The sequence below is a fragment of the Nuphar pumila genome, chromosome 4 (genome assembly GCF_984573655.1).
Source record: "Nuphar pumila chromosome 4, dmNupPumi1.hap1.1, whole genome shotgun sequence".
Taxonomy (NCBI): domain Eukaryota; kingdom Viridiplantae; phylum Streptophyta; class Magnoliopsida; order Nymphaeales; family Nymphaeaceae; genus Nuphar; species Nuphar pumila.
The window spans coordinates 9,570,951-9,585,798 of record NC_143252.1 but is presented as its reverse complement, the minus strand read 5'-3'; the positions used below and the strand labels follow the sequence as shown (position 1 = coordinate 9,585,798).

The 14,848-nt window shown below is 35.8% G+C and overlaps 1 protein-coding gene and 1 non-coding gene across 3 annotated transcripts; both read right to left on the bottom strand.

The window, feature by feature from the left end:
- Positions 1-310: 310 nt before the first annotated feature.
- Positions 311-13,531, bottom strand: LOC149839314 (putative serine/threonine-protein phosphatase 2A regulatory subunit B'' subunit TON2). 2 transcript variants are annotated; one of them, XM_090002450.1, is made up of 13 exons: positions 13,267-13,531; positions 13,093-13,184; positions 12,933-12,995; positions 12,634-12,732; positions 10,869-11,027; positions 10,529-10,600; positions 9,182-9,314; positions 6,340-6,404; positions 5,315-5,390; positions 3,142-3,243; positions 2,160-2,352; positions 459-747; positions 311-375 (listed from the first exon to the last, which is right to left on the bottom strand). In XM_090002450.1, exons 1-12 carry the CDS (start codon positions 13,403-13,405, stop codon positions 501-503), a joined length of 1,440 nt encoding a protein of 479 aa, XP_089858576.1. In that variant the 5' UTR covers positions 13,406-13,531; the 3' UTR covers positions 311-375; positions 459-500. The 2 variants fall into 2 exon arrangements, with proteins under 2 accessions (XP_089858576.1, XP_089858575.1); XM_090002449.1 differs by having other exon boundaries at positions 311-747.
- On the bottom strand, positions 1,616-1,732 carry LOC149839315 (small nucleolar RNA snoR104). The gene has a single exon (XR_016431702.1). It is a non-coding gene; the product is annotated as a small nucleolar RNA snoR104 (small nucleolar RNA).
- Positions 13,532-14,848: the final 1,317 nt, after the last annotated feature.

The following is a 14,848-nucleotide window of genomic DNA, read 5'->3' as shown; positions in this document are numbered from 1 at the left end:
GTGTTTTTTTCTCAGCTCCCACCCTATAAATGTGTTGAGCTACCTGGATCATGTGTTTTAGATGAAAATAATGATATTTTGAGCCTCAAATTTACAAAGTTTTTGGATCATTGATTTTTAAAACCTTATAAAAACCCACCCATGTATCTGAATCTAACACTTCAAGAGCTGATCCCTATAAACTCAAGTACATAGATCACATATGTACGGACAGAATTTAAAAATAAACGAAGACCCCCACCTACTCATATATATATATATATATATATATATATATATATATAGAGAGAGAGAGAGAGAGAGAGAGAGAGAGCAAACTGAATGCCTGAGCCTTCTTATAGGGTTGAAACAGCAAATCTCTAAGGATCCCTTTGGCTGTAGGTCAAGAAAGAGCACATCATAAATTACAAGAAGCTGTATAACATCGAACAACAAATGGGTATGGGAGTCTGATATACCACATCAACATTTTTCTACAAGTCAGGCAGTACAGTGCTTCGTCAACTCGTACTCTCTTCCTCCGCCTCTTCCTCTTCTTGAAGGAGGTTTTCTCTGTTGTCGTGTGCCCAAAAGCCTCGAACATCTATCAGCATGCTAGCCACCGTTCCTCCTTGCTTGCACGCGAGAAGGTCTGCAAGTGTTATCTTATGGGGGTCACTGGGTTTGACCATATCCCATATTTCATCCCTCACATCTTCTATGCATAGCTCGTAGTTGCCACCCTCGATCCATTTCCGGTGTACATCTCTGTTGTTCCAACAAGCAAAAAGTGTCATGTAATATGAACATAGCTTCCTATTAAAATAGCAGTCACTACAAGAGAGGGAAATGAAAAAGAGAATTTTCTTTTGGATTAGCCCTCTACAGAAAAAAGAATTGAAGGCTAGCAAAACTCCAGGAGATTCCAACTGAATGTTGCAGACATTAAGCATGTTTCAACCATACACAAAACATACTTTTTGCAAGTTCGAAACAGCTTTCCTAATACAAGTCAGCTAATGCAAAGGCCCCAAAGAAGAATGGAACCTGTTGTATTAGTGGCTATGTCAAAGGATCATAAAACATACTTTTTGCAAGTTGCAATGAAGGATTATCAAAACTTCTTTTTTGATGTTAAAAACTGCAGTCCAATCTTCCCAACCAAACAAGAGAACTCATTAAACAAGTCAGCTAATCCAATGTCAAAGGAAAGCAGTGACAATATACCCAATTAAACAATTGATCTTTTAGCACATCAACAAGAAAACAAATTTCAACTTGTAAAAAAGAAGTCACCAACAATATTTGTGGCAACAATATCACAAGCATTGTGATGATATTTATGTATTAAAATCAAAACCTTGCCTAAAAAGTAGTTGTACTGAATCGCTACAACATCTAATGGTTAAAAGAGGAGCTGTAGAATCACTACATGCCAAAATATTTATAGCAACAGTAACACAATGTTTACAAATTGAAATATTGCCTATAAAAGATTTATAATGATATGCCCAAAGACATAGAATACCCACGGTATTTAATTAAGCAAAAAGATATATCACATAAGGCTCTGTAACAGTTCAAAACATAAACCAGAAAAGGTGACAAAAAGCAAAACCAGAATAATTTGGTAAAAAAAAATGTTCTGTAATTTGAGGCTCGTTGGTCATCCTCAAAGAACCACAAGCAGGAAATCACACATTCCCTGTTGGAAGATTGTATCAGGTTAACATCCATCCTCTGTATGCTCCCCCTTCTTTGCTTCCATATTCAAATTAGACAAAAAAAATTAAGATGGACATAAAACCACTAATCAGGGGTAGTATAATTATTTAGAGTAATACAGTGTTCTCATGTTTCCAATCTAATTTTCCTTATAAACAGGATTATCTGTGAAGCAAGTTTTTAATTTTTAACCTAATTCACTACCATACATAAATAAAGTACATTCCTTTCACTTTCTATTGTCTTCCAGGAAAATAAAGAAAACAAACTATTAAAGATGCCATTAAATTATGTATGAATTATGATAGATTTGCATGTCATGTTAACTGAAGATTAACAAGATAATAAAAGAATCCAGGACTGTAGGACACAAGATAGGTTGGATTAAGAATGATGAAACACAACCAGCATCATAAACACAGAAGGAAAAAAAATCAAAGATTTAAAATGTTTACCTAAAGAGAGTATGAATATCTGCTGTCATCAGGTATCTTCTTCCTTGAAGATCAAGGCACCTAAACAAATATGTCAATCCTTCAGGTGTATCTTTGTTTTCCAAAGCCAACACAAAGTCGAGAAAGCTTTCAAAGTCCATCTCACGAGCATTTCCGCCACCCATTTTGCCACGACGCACATGTTCATCAAATACTGCAAATACACCAGATGATACCATTAAAAGCAAACTCTAGAAGGATAATTATCACATACCCCCGCAAGCAGATCAATCATGGAAATTAGGGATCACTATTTCCACAGATGTGAAATTATAAAACCAAGATATTCTGAAGCCTCAAATATCCACATGAAAATTATTAAGCATATATTAGATTGAACTCTTGTCATGGATTTCCTTCTTGGGAGCAATAAGAGAGGCCTAAACCGGTTCAAATAAACACCTTTGTGCTATAATGCCTTCAAATTTTGGAAGAGAAACTCCATATGACCACAGTTATCCTAAGGCACTTTCTCATCTAATCTTGCTTCAAGCATCAGAAATTTAGCCTTGATAAGAAATCTAAAACACAAAACTTTCCTTCTGGTCTCCGATGGCATTAGAGCTTGGAAGGGAAGGCCCTGTCCACGTGGATTTTGCAAACTCTTGGTACACTGGGTCTTCTACCAGAACTCGGGCATTCCTTGGCCATAGGAACTCTTACATTATGAACATTGGGCATTGCTAACACATTTTCAATCTACATCTTTTCTCATGTAACAATATCAATGATTATCTTGACCTTTAAAAAACAGAAAGCGATAGGTTTTTCAGGCCTTAAGTTTTAAGAAGACATTAAAAGAAATGAAGCATATTGCAAGCACAATAGAACCAAGAACTGATACCCAACAATTGCTATCAATTATATTAATTTCAGCTGCTGAAACGCTTCCTCACATCAGAGAGAAGTTAAAATAGGTTAAAAGTGAATTTTAGGGCTAGACCTCGTTCAATGAATATTTCTGTCAGTGTCCCATCTGCATACTCTTGGAGCTCTTGTTTGCTCAAGGTTCCATTCATATCTTTATCCAAAGCAAGGAACATATCTGCAGACATCAAGGGAAATATGAAACCTATGAATTTACATTGACAACATTCATAGAATTAACATATTTGAAATTGAAGAAAACCATGCGATCATATACTGTAGCATGTAAAACTTGAATTTGCCTCGTGAAAGCCAAAGGAAAATTCAAAATAACAACACACCAGCAAAAAGATAAAAACTTGTCCAAATAAACAACAGATTTCAAGTGCATAAGAAACAATGCTGAAACAAAAAGAGACAAAAGCATGATAATATAATACAAGCACTGACGAATGCTGATAAGTTTTCCAAAGAAGTACCTTGATTTGGAATGATTGAAAAAAAATGAAACCCACTCCATCCAGTCTATAAAGAAATGGAACCGTCCTAGCAAATGCAATAACAGTATTCTCTACTACTTAATCTGTGGATGGTCCTCATTGTCTCAAACCAATCAAAACAAATATTTCACACTCAGATTGAAATATAGCATCTATCAATCTCTCCATTAAAAAAGATCTTGCAAAATTCAAAATGTTATAGTCTACAACTTCTTCAGAATATATTTGCCTGTGGCCAGTTTTCTCTCCTTATTCCTTAAAATTATCAAGAAGTCCAAAAACATCAAAAAGAGTGATGATCAACATCTCTATCTATATCAAGAATTATGAATGAGACATTCAGGCTGCGTTTGGATGTCACCAGGCTAAAATATTTTAAAATTGTAATTTGGTATATTGTATGATGTTAAAAATGATGGTATTATGATGTATTTGAGAAAAGAAATGAAAAAAAAATCTAGCCACCAATTTTTAAGCCAGAAAGGGTCCAACTAGCTTCTTATTTTCAAGAAAAAAGAGGCGAGAAAAAGGAAGACAGTTTCTGATTTTTAAAGTTTTTTGCATATTCTAGCCTTATATTTCAATATTTAGATTTTAGCTAAGTATATCTACACATCAAAAGCTTACCTTTTCAGCTAACATAAAAGGGAACAATAAATACCAAAAAAAAAAAAAAAGGAAAGGGTGCAATATTACAATATCAGTCAATATTGCAAATATCACAATCTTAGAGTGTATGCAAACATGCTCTTAGGCGATGTTTGGTTGGATCCGGTAGAATGTATTAAATATGAAACAATTTGTAGGATTTACCATATTTGCATCTTGTAACTATTTGGTTAGCTTTTGTCAGCTCAAATACATCAAAATTGACATTATTAGGGTAAAGTGTCAGTTCAATGAAATTAAGTATTATTGATTTTTTATCTTTTCAGGAGATATATCAAAATCTTATTCTGTCCACTCCGAAATATACTTCTTCCAACATGTGCAACCAAATACCTCCAAACAGTTCAAGCAGTAATCAATATTGATACTTCATTGTTGACAATGAGCTCAAGTACATCAACCTCCAGGCCTTTTTTTGCTGTTCTCACTCTTCAGTTGATGAAAAAAAAGAAGGAAAAGGCCTACAGAATAATGGAAAGAAAATTTGTGTATGCACAAAATCTTAGACATATTAGAAAGTATAACAGTCTATGAGTAACAACTATATTATCATACCAAAACATAGCATACCATGTTATGCATTGGAGATCACATATGGTCTACATTTTTTAGAAGAAGAGTAGACTTGGCTTCATGCTTATCGGCACTAGCATATAGCTGGTGATATGCACTGATAGAGCACAGGCTATAGGGTCATTTCAGTGATACTAGTTAATTGGCCCAACACACTCAGAAAATTGCAGCAGATAATGTGCTTCCCTTGCTGTTAATAGTCATACGTTCACATTACTCAAGCAATTAATAGAACCTCAAAATAATTCATCAACAAGCATCTTAAAAGCAGATCAAAACCGCATGAACTTGGCACTCTTACATCCTTCTAATTTCACATTGTAAACTATCAGTTATTGCAATATGTGAAATCCATCCCATTCATTAACATGATTTGAAGAGACAGCATTATCCAAAGAGAGACTTGAATGTATCAACAGTTCATCACTAAAAATCACAAATTCACTGCTACACAGAAAATTTTTACAGATTGTCCAGCTTCAAAGCAATGAGCAACGAATATCATACCACATATTCTTTGGGCTGAAACCAGAGAGAACCAGTTCTCTGCTTGTTCAGCATCAGTTACTTCTTCCTCACTTTCCTGCATCCAAGTTGGACTCAAATAACATAAAACAGATACAGATATTACACTTCAATACACCAGTGTTCAAAACTCGCTGAGTCAACTTGGCTCAACAAGACCATTCACCTGGTCAAAAAGTGAATGACCAGGTTTTCCACAAGAGTTGGCCGAGTCAGCCAATTTTCATACGACTCGGCCATGACACGATTGAGTCAACTTATGATGCACCTGAGTCATATATATGTATATTATTCATTTATTTATGTATATATGAGTATATAATGTGTATATTCTACATAATATATGTATATATACTTATATAATTGTATATCAAGTATAATAAATTAATAATATATGTAATTATATATATATCTATAGATTCTATACATTTTAAAAGTTGTCATGACCTGGCCAAGTCACGAATAAGGCAATGACAAGTCAATTCCTGAGTCACTGGGTTTAAAAATTGCAGTATACCGTTTAAAACATTGTAGTATACTGTCAAATGAGCATCTTGTACATGCCAAGCACTCACGAAGGAAAACATAGTTGAAAAACAAATATGTAACCATTAGAGCAATTAAGAAATTTATACATGCACCATTCAAATCACAACTGAACGCATACAGGTTCTGTACTAATGTTTACAATTTTATTTCCAAATTCCATGTTAAACACATTCTACATAGATATAACTCATATTCCCAACAAGTATACAACAAAAACCAACTGAATGTTCTGCATTCTCTAGTAGATGACAAGCAAACAGTGATGACAATGATTCCTGGTTCGCACTGTTAGAACTACAGTTGAAGACTTGAAGTATATGACAAAACCCTTCCACTTTCTATTGCAAAATAAGGATATGCTTCCTAAATCAATTCAAACATGCCAAAATGAAATCAAGATAAAGAAATCATAAAAGATGAAGATGTCATTGCATAACAGAAGGCCTTAAAATAACAACCTGGTGTAGTTCCATTAATTCTTGAAGGCAATTACTAAGGAGAATCTTCTTGATACATGCTTTCCCTGGAAATATAATAAGGATAACAAGAGTCATAATAAGAATTAAAAAAAAAATCAGATGTCTATTAAATTCAGTCTTAGCAGCAAAACATAATCAATATCTAGATTAACGGACTAATGTCACACAACACTGATATAACTAAAAGTTTACATAAAGATAATAGTGTTTAACTAAAAAGAATCAAGGCAATAGAATTCTTGAAGGAAGCATCGGGAAACTGAAATGAGAAAGTTGATTTAGAATAAAAAAATGCCTAAAATGACAGTTGCAAGATTATGATTGCAGACAGTAAGTGACTGCACAAGCTTGTGTGTTGCACCTCAAATTCATCCTATATTCACAAAGAAAATAAACACTTAAGCTTCTCCACCAAGCCATTGACAACAGTAACTAAATTTATCTTAAGGATTCTAGGTTGATATATAAGTGGAGATAGTTGCAGCAGCATGAGTAACCATGGCATATAAACCTACAGGATCAACCCATGACCAGAAAGTGTTAAGCTAACACAATCCAACAGGATGACCACTTTATGAATGACTGACTATCTTGAGCTAAGGATTGCAAATTAATTTGGATAAGCCAAATTCAAAATATTCAGCTGAGTAACTTGTGCTTAGTCAGGGTCCAATTCTTCACTTGGGTCAAGTCAGATGCACATGTGCACACACAAGCACGTGCCTAAAAAACTTGCTAGTAGGATATTAACTAACTGTATCTAAGAGGCTGCTCACATCTACACCACCTTATGGAGGCATATATACCAGACTTAAAGCAACTTCAATCCAAAAGATACAAGTGCAAGATTATATGAAAATCTTCCTATTACTCAACTGAACTGAATGCATCATCTCCAAGACAACCTCTAGAATGCATCCTTACATGGCCAGTTGTGGTGAATCTTGTAAGCCAATCTACATCAGAACATATAATTTGCATGAGGTCTATCAACACATTCCACCACATATTCAAGGAAGATTAATTAGCCTCAGAATACCAGCAGATACAGGCAAGTTAATCAACCTGATCCATAGCCTTTTATTCATATGGAAACATTGAAGTACTTCCCATAAAAATACACGTTAGACCTATATTTCTATGCAATATCCAACTGAAGATTAGAATAAATAAAAGCTTTTTTACTATACTTACTCTTTTTCAAAAGAAAAAAGAGCCAAAGCCAACACCCAACTAAATATAATACTTGTACATTTGGTAGCTACTCAAATGTAATATGTGGCTTAAACTAGCTTCAGTATACGACTATGTTGTGATAATGCCAATAATTGATGCGATATTTTCATTCAAAACTTTCTTTCAATTTGTTGAGGAGAAAGCAACTTTTCACCAAGAAAAAGTTAAATACAGTAGACAAGGATGACAGAAACATACAAAGAGAAAAACACACATCTAGTAGCAATCCAATCCTGAGAATATTGATCAACAAGTCAGCACCCTGATATACCTCCCACACAAAAAACAAAATGGATGACTGTACATTAAAATGGATGGCAAGAGGATAGCTGGCTGAGATTTGAAATAATATTATTCCTTACTGACCAGCTATGCCACCATGGTCGGGAATGCCAACACCTCCAAATGATAACTCATTTCTTACCCCTTGATCCTAGGTGCTACAATGAATTGTCTAACTTAAGATACCCAATCCCAGTCAATATTCAAGTATGACCAACCCAGCTCATAAATATTCCACTCAAAATGAGACACCAGAAGAAAGTGGAAAGCCATTCTTCAGCAGAGAAACAAAGAGCAGATTGGCTTGGCAACAAAAAGCTTCTCTTCGAAAGGTATTTGAGTAGGAGCTCGCCCTCTGACTAGTGCACCTACCCCAGGCCCAAATAAACTCCTTTGGAGAAGGAGAAACCCTCAGCTCACATAATTGAACAACCTCCCTTGCCCATCATCCCTCCCTTATCACATTTCCAGATCATATGATCCTCATCCCTAGATATACTCTGAGCTGCAACTACATGCATGAGAACTCTCCACGTTTAACCAGCATTGGGTTTGTCCTCAATATAACATCAGAAACCTCAAAATAAAAATCAGACACTATCGGTCTTCCTGCATCTAGCTAAAGAATAAATAGCTGAGGAAGTAGAGCTAAGGGATCCACCTCAACCCAATGGCCATCCCGATATATGGTTTACATTAAGATTGATGAGAGTGTGAAGACACACTTTATACACAAAACATAGAAGTAACTTAATTTTAAAGAAAAATATGAACAAAAAAGTAATGCACATCAGAAGTGCAAAGCATCGTTCTTACAAATTCATGGTGGAGTCCGAAGCTAAGGGATGTGCAAGAAAATCCATCTTGAAATGTGATGTTGAACCAATAACTTGCCAGGAAAAACAGAAAAACAAAAAAGATGACCACAACAGGTTCACAAATAAATATGCAAAACAGCTTTTTATGTAGAATAAAAAAAGATAGGATTCAAAAAGTATAAACATGTGATGCAGCAAGATATGTAGGACACTGTCCATATCAGAAAACATTGTGACCCTTCACAATCTAATTTAGCTTGAACATGATAGCTACAGCATGCCTCAAAATGCTCTGAATACATGCATGATTGTGTATGACATACCATATTTGATTCTCCAGATCTTAAGTTACCAAGTTTTGATAGACACAAGCATATAAAATAATAGTAGAACACAGAAAGTCACAAATAACTGAGATGGTGAGAAAAATCAACATAAAGAAAAAAAATTCTGCAAAGATCACACTTCAGTGAAAGATGGAAAACCTCGCCTATGAGGATCACAGAAGAAAAAGAATTTGTGTGCAGCTATACGGCAGTACATTTGCACAAAAGCAGCTGGCATATCCCTGAGTTGAGCAAGATTAGGAATAAGGCCTCTGATATAAGCCTCCATTTCCTGGAACAGAAGATGGATTAGCCTTTATATTATCATACATGGAGTGAGATAACAACCGAAGTTAGCACAAACATATCAAAATTCAGCAAAGTCAGCATGTCATGATGGTAGGAAATGCAGCCTCAATCAAGCCTAGCAAATGCATATACTGTTAGCACCAATGTTGTGAAAAGCGTTGAGGCGTAGCGAGGAGCGCCACCAAAAACCGAGGTGAGGCGTAAAGCGTAAGCCTCAATTTTTTTTTGAAAACTTTAAAAAAATTATAAAAAAAATATCTAAAAATACAAATAAATAAAGAAATGCTTTATTGATGAAATAACAACCAATAAGAAATAGAAAATCTCAAATAAGTACTAAAAAATATGAGATTAACATATAAAAGTAACTAAAAACTGATTACATAACTGGAAAATATATGAGATTAACCAACTAAAGTTAAAATATACTAAGAAACTGATTACATAACTGAAATAACAGGAAAATATATGAGATTAACCTACAAAAGTTAAAATATATGAGATTATTCTAAAAAATATGAGATTAACATATACAAGTAAGTTACTTTTATATGTTACTTTAAGTAACATATAAAAACTGATTACATAACTGGAAAATATATGAGATTAACCAACAAAAGTTAAAATATACTAAGAAACTGATTACATAACTGAAATAACTGGAAAATATATGAGATTAACCTACAAAAGTTAAAATATATGAGATTATTCTAAAAAATATGAGATTAACATATAAAAGTAAGTTACTTTTATATGTTACTTTAAGTAACATATAAAAACTTATTACATAACTGGAAAATACATGAGATTAACCAACAAAAGTTAAAATATACTAAGAAACTGATTACATAACTGAAATAACTGGAAAATATATGAGATTAACCTACAAAAATCTTGTTGAATCTTGTTGATTATGTCTTAGAAATCTTAATTTTTTTTGCGCCTTGAGGCACAGAGGGCCGCGCCTCAAGGCGTGTTTTTTATAACACTGGTTAGCACACATTTTAGATGGCTCAAGCCTGATAAGTGAGCTTGAGCCTGGCATGGGAATCAAGTTATTGTGCTAGAAGAAGCTTGTAAAGAAGCCAAGACCCTATGCAAAAGGCTTTTAGGCCTTAAACAGTATCTGTTGCACACCAACTTATTACATAAGCAAAAACATAGAAGCTACCAAGTCCATCGGTAAAGAAGATTTACATGGGATAGAAGGAAACCATCGCCATCTTCATCAAGCTCACTCATATCAATTCTTGCCTGGGTAAGGGATACCTGAATAATAATACACACATATAACAGGTGTCAGATCATGTGTGTGCGTGCGAGGGGGGAGGGGGAGGGGCCATAGCATTGGGTCTATCAGTCCCAGGCAAAAAGAGGTCAAAACTGATACTGGAGATTGGGGAACATGTCATGTGATGAGAGGGCTCAGATTAAAATGCAAGAGGGTGAGCCTGTGCGGAAATGCTAAGAAAAGGATCGCTCATGGAACTTTTGGCAAAATAAAGTGATCAAGTTACAAAATAAACAATCAGCATACCGTCCGCATCACATAGAGATAAAACGGCAAAATTGCTATCCTTCCACATTCATCTTTTTCAAACTTCATAAAGTTTGAAGGACTGAAGAAACGACGACATTTTGGACCAATTTGCTCTGCACAAACAGATGCAATGTGGCAAAAGTCTTCATAGTTCATCTGCAGTAGCAAAAGCTCTGCGAGTAAGACTTGTGATCAAGAGATTCATATTCAATAATACATGGAAATGAGCATATTAACAAAGTTGAAACCAATGTACAAAAAGCATGGGTTAGAGACCAAAGGATTCACAATGATAAAGCAAAAGCAAGCAACAGCTACTTCAAACCATTTCGTTTTGGGGAGATGGGCTACATACATGTGCGTACACATGCATACAATTCACCAATAACTTCACGAATTTCAGCCAAATACTCATTTCATGGGTGGGAAAGAGAACCCTATATATTCACTATATTAATGTCTCATTCCATGTCTTCTGATTTGGTCGGACTATTAATCAAAGAATATGAACTAACATCTTGACAATGCAACATTTCAATATTTTATTCTCAACCTTATAATATTCTGAAACATTTAACCAACTAGGAAATCCATATACTTGTCATTTCCTAATAAAAAAGGAAAGTGGCATATACTTCATATATAGAATCGTAGATTACAGATGTACCTCTCCTAATTAATTTGGTTTCCAGAGTATGTTTCGACAAAATAACTGGCATTTCCATGTCAAATCGTAGATTTGTTTGGTACCTTCAGACTCTACATGGCAAACAAAAAGCTGGGAAGAAAACCATTCAACTCATAGTTTTGGAAAAACGAGTTTGAAATTAAAAGCATCTCTGAAAGCAGGATAATTCAAGGTGTGTAGTAAAGAACCCAATCTCTGTGAGTTATACCAAAACATGGTTCACCTTCGCCTTCAACTAGACACGATTTCTTAGAGCTCTCTCCTTCATAATTGCGTAGAAAGAACCTTAAAAAGGAAGACATTAAAGCAAAATGTCAAAACCACTATATTTCAAAAAGATCTCAGCTTAGAGTAAGTGATGCTCCAGCAAGAGGGCCAGAGAGTCAGACCTTCAATGAAAACTGCTGAACTTCAAAGCAATGCTGTCGGTATCGGTGTGTATCAGCCTGAATTTTCCAATAAGTATCTTATCGCAGAAAATCGAAATGGAACTGGCCTGAACAGTCTAATTTTCAAAAAAATGATCAAAATAGTTTTTAATATTCTTTTGACATGTGCCTTTCTGTAGTTAAAAGTTGGGCGATTCAAAATGATTCAACCCTGAATCGGTATCGCCTGATTCACCTGAATAGTTTGGAAAGCTATTGATGCCCCGAGACGATTCTGACAACATTGCTTCAAACTATCTACCTTCTCCTTGCCAAAATGCAAAGTATCCAGTAGAACGTCTTCTACTTGCCAAAATGCAAAGTATCTAGTAGCACCAGTGAAGTTCCAATCTCGATCAATTAAGGAAATAGACGGCAAGACAAGTTAATGCTTTAAACAAGTCAAGCCTTAAACCTAAAAACATAAATTATACGGATAACCAGTTATTGAAATATAAATTAGTCGGCAATGAAGAATGCCTGACTTCCAACAAACAAAATAACAACCATTTTCCTAATTCTTTAATTTCAAATTAGAATTGAACAACAATTAGAATAAACAATCTCTGCAAATGATGCCAGCATTCAAATATAGAGAATAAAAAAAAAACATATAATAAAAAACGAAACAGGAACTCTAGCCAACCTTTTCTGCACCGGTAGTATCATCGATCACGCAATTCTCCCTCAAACAGACCCACATAGCATCTAAGTCGTCGGCATTTAGCAAGAGATCAGATTGTTTCTACAATGTGACAGAAATCCAAGCAATGTGAGCTCTAACGCACGCATGATAACTCAATACCCAACAAAGTCCAAGCCGAGGTGATTTCAAAAACCCCTAAATTCCCTTGAAACCAACACAAATACATAAAGGAAGAAAAAGCACGACGCAACAGCGATCAGTTCATGTAAGAACAACAGCACCTACAGTGAGAAGATTACCTTGAGAAACCTATATTTGGCTAGTCTCTGAACCCTATGACTAATAGACCCTTCCTCCGGTTTCTGCACTACGAATCAACCAAATCAACGAAGAGAAAACAAACATCAAAAGCAAAATCGATCACCGAATAAATAAAACAAACAAGCGCGACGGCCGCACCTTTTTGTAGAAGCTAGGGATCGCGCCGGCTTCGGCGTTCTTCTGCTGCCTCTCCTTGAAGATATCGAGCAGGATCCTCTTCGTCTCGAGCTCTGCAACTCAATCAGAATCAAAAGAAGAAGAACAAACCCTAACAAATTCGCATAGGGGGGAAACGGAAGAGAGACTACAAACCCATCAGGGCTTCGGAGCCGAGGCCAGCGCCAGATCCGACGTAGTGGCGGAGGTTTCGGACCCATAGCATAGAGGAGGCCGGGGGGATCTTCTTCTGGGTGGAGTCATGGCCCTCGCCGTCGCTCGAACCGCTGTACATTCCTTCCACCTCGCTTCTGTTCCTGCGCTTCGATTTCGCCTTCCCACCTCCCTCTCCCTCCCTCAAGGGTTTTGGTTGCTCAGTGGGTGTGGGGAAGAAGTGAGGCTTGCGGCACTCCTCCTTTGGGAGATCGTTTGGCGGTTTCGTAGATGGTTTTTTGAGGTTCAAGGCGGTAATGTGGCTTCTTCCGCCTTTATATAGAGATTGTTTTACATAGTGTCCGTTTCCCGGTTTCCGTACTCCGCCATGTATGCGTGCGTGCGAGAGAACGTGCTTGGCATGGGGTGTGTTTCTGCCTTGGATTAGGGATGGCAGTGGACCGGAGCGGGGCGGGGGGATAAGGTTTCCACCCCTGTCCGGTCTCAAAATTCGCGCCTCCATCCCGCACGAGTTTTGATTTTAACCTTCATCTCCGTTTCATGTCCTCCCTCTTCGGTCTAAATCATAATGATAAATATAGCAAGATTTACAAAAAAACTCATGAGAATATCACAAGAAATTGCTTGAAAGTTTAAAACAACAATTTCTTGCAAAAATTTTAAAATATTGTGAGATTTATAAAAAAACATAAATACTGCGATTTAAATATAATATTTACATTTTAAACGGTTAATTATCGTGAAAATGTGTATTTTTATTTTAAAATAATTTTTATTAATATTTCCTTATAAAAATTATTTTTTATATTTTTTAATTTATTTTTTTATTGTTGAGATTTTATCAAAAAAATATGAGATTTATGAAAAAATTTCAATTTCTCACAAGTTTTTGAAAAATGAGATTTTGCCGATAAAAATGCTTGTCACTATGGTCTAAACGGGGCGAGGCGAGCCGGAGTCCCGTTTTCCCTCGGTCTGGGCAAGATGGGGCAAGGCGGGGATTAGAGACAGGAACATGGTGAGGTTAGGAAAAGCGTAAGTCCATCCCTGCACGGTTTTGATTTTAACGTCCCTCCTCGCCTTCATTCTTGTTTCATGTCCTCCATCCTCGATCCAAATGAGAAGAGGCGGATCGTAATGACAAATGTGGTGATATACTTTTTAAAAAACATAAGACAAATGTAACACCCATGAGATTTGAACCTAGACTGCCTGCCTAACAGGCTAGGCCCATCCCACTCCCTCAAACCCTTTTGGGGCTGCACTTTACACCATTTAACTTGAAAATTATTTATCATTTAGTTAGTTTTTATTAATAATTATTATATTTTTATGTCAAATGTACGGGCGTAACTGGGCCAGGTATGCCCGAACCAAACCCATGTCCCAAACCAACTAGATTTTGATAGACCCGTGAGTTTGGGTTGAATTTAAAATCTACAACGGTTTAAAGGATTGGTTAATTCTAAATATAAAAAATATAAACCCGAAACCAGTTAGCACCGACTGGTTTTTATAGCCGATCGTAATGGTTCTGGTTCTATGTACTTTATAGCCATACCAG

What these genes read in the sequence shown, in the direction of transcription:
- LOC149839314 (XM_090002449.1), bottom strand. Translation starts at nt 13,405, where the DNA reads ATGTACAGCGGTTCGAGCGACGGCGAGGGCCATGACTCCACCCAGAAG. An exon ending in CCAAATATAGGTTTCTCAAG is followed by an intron (nt 12,733 to 12,932) that starts GTAATCTTCTCA and finishes GTCACATTGTAG; the next exon opens with AAACAATCTGATCTCTTGCT. An exon ending in ATCTCTATGTGATGCGGACG is followed by an intron (nt 10,601 to 10,868) that starts GTATGCTGATTG and finishes ATTATTATTCAG; the next exon opens with GTATCCCTTACCCAGGCAAG.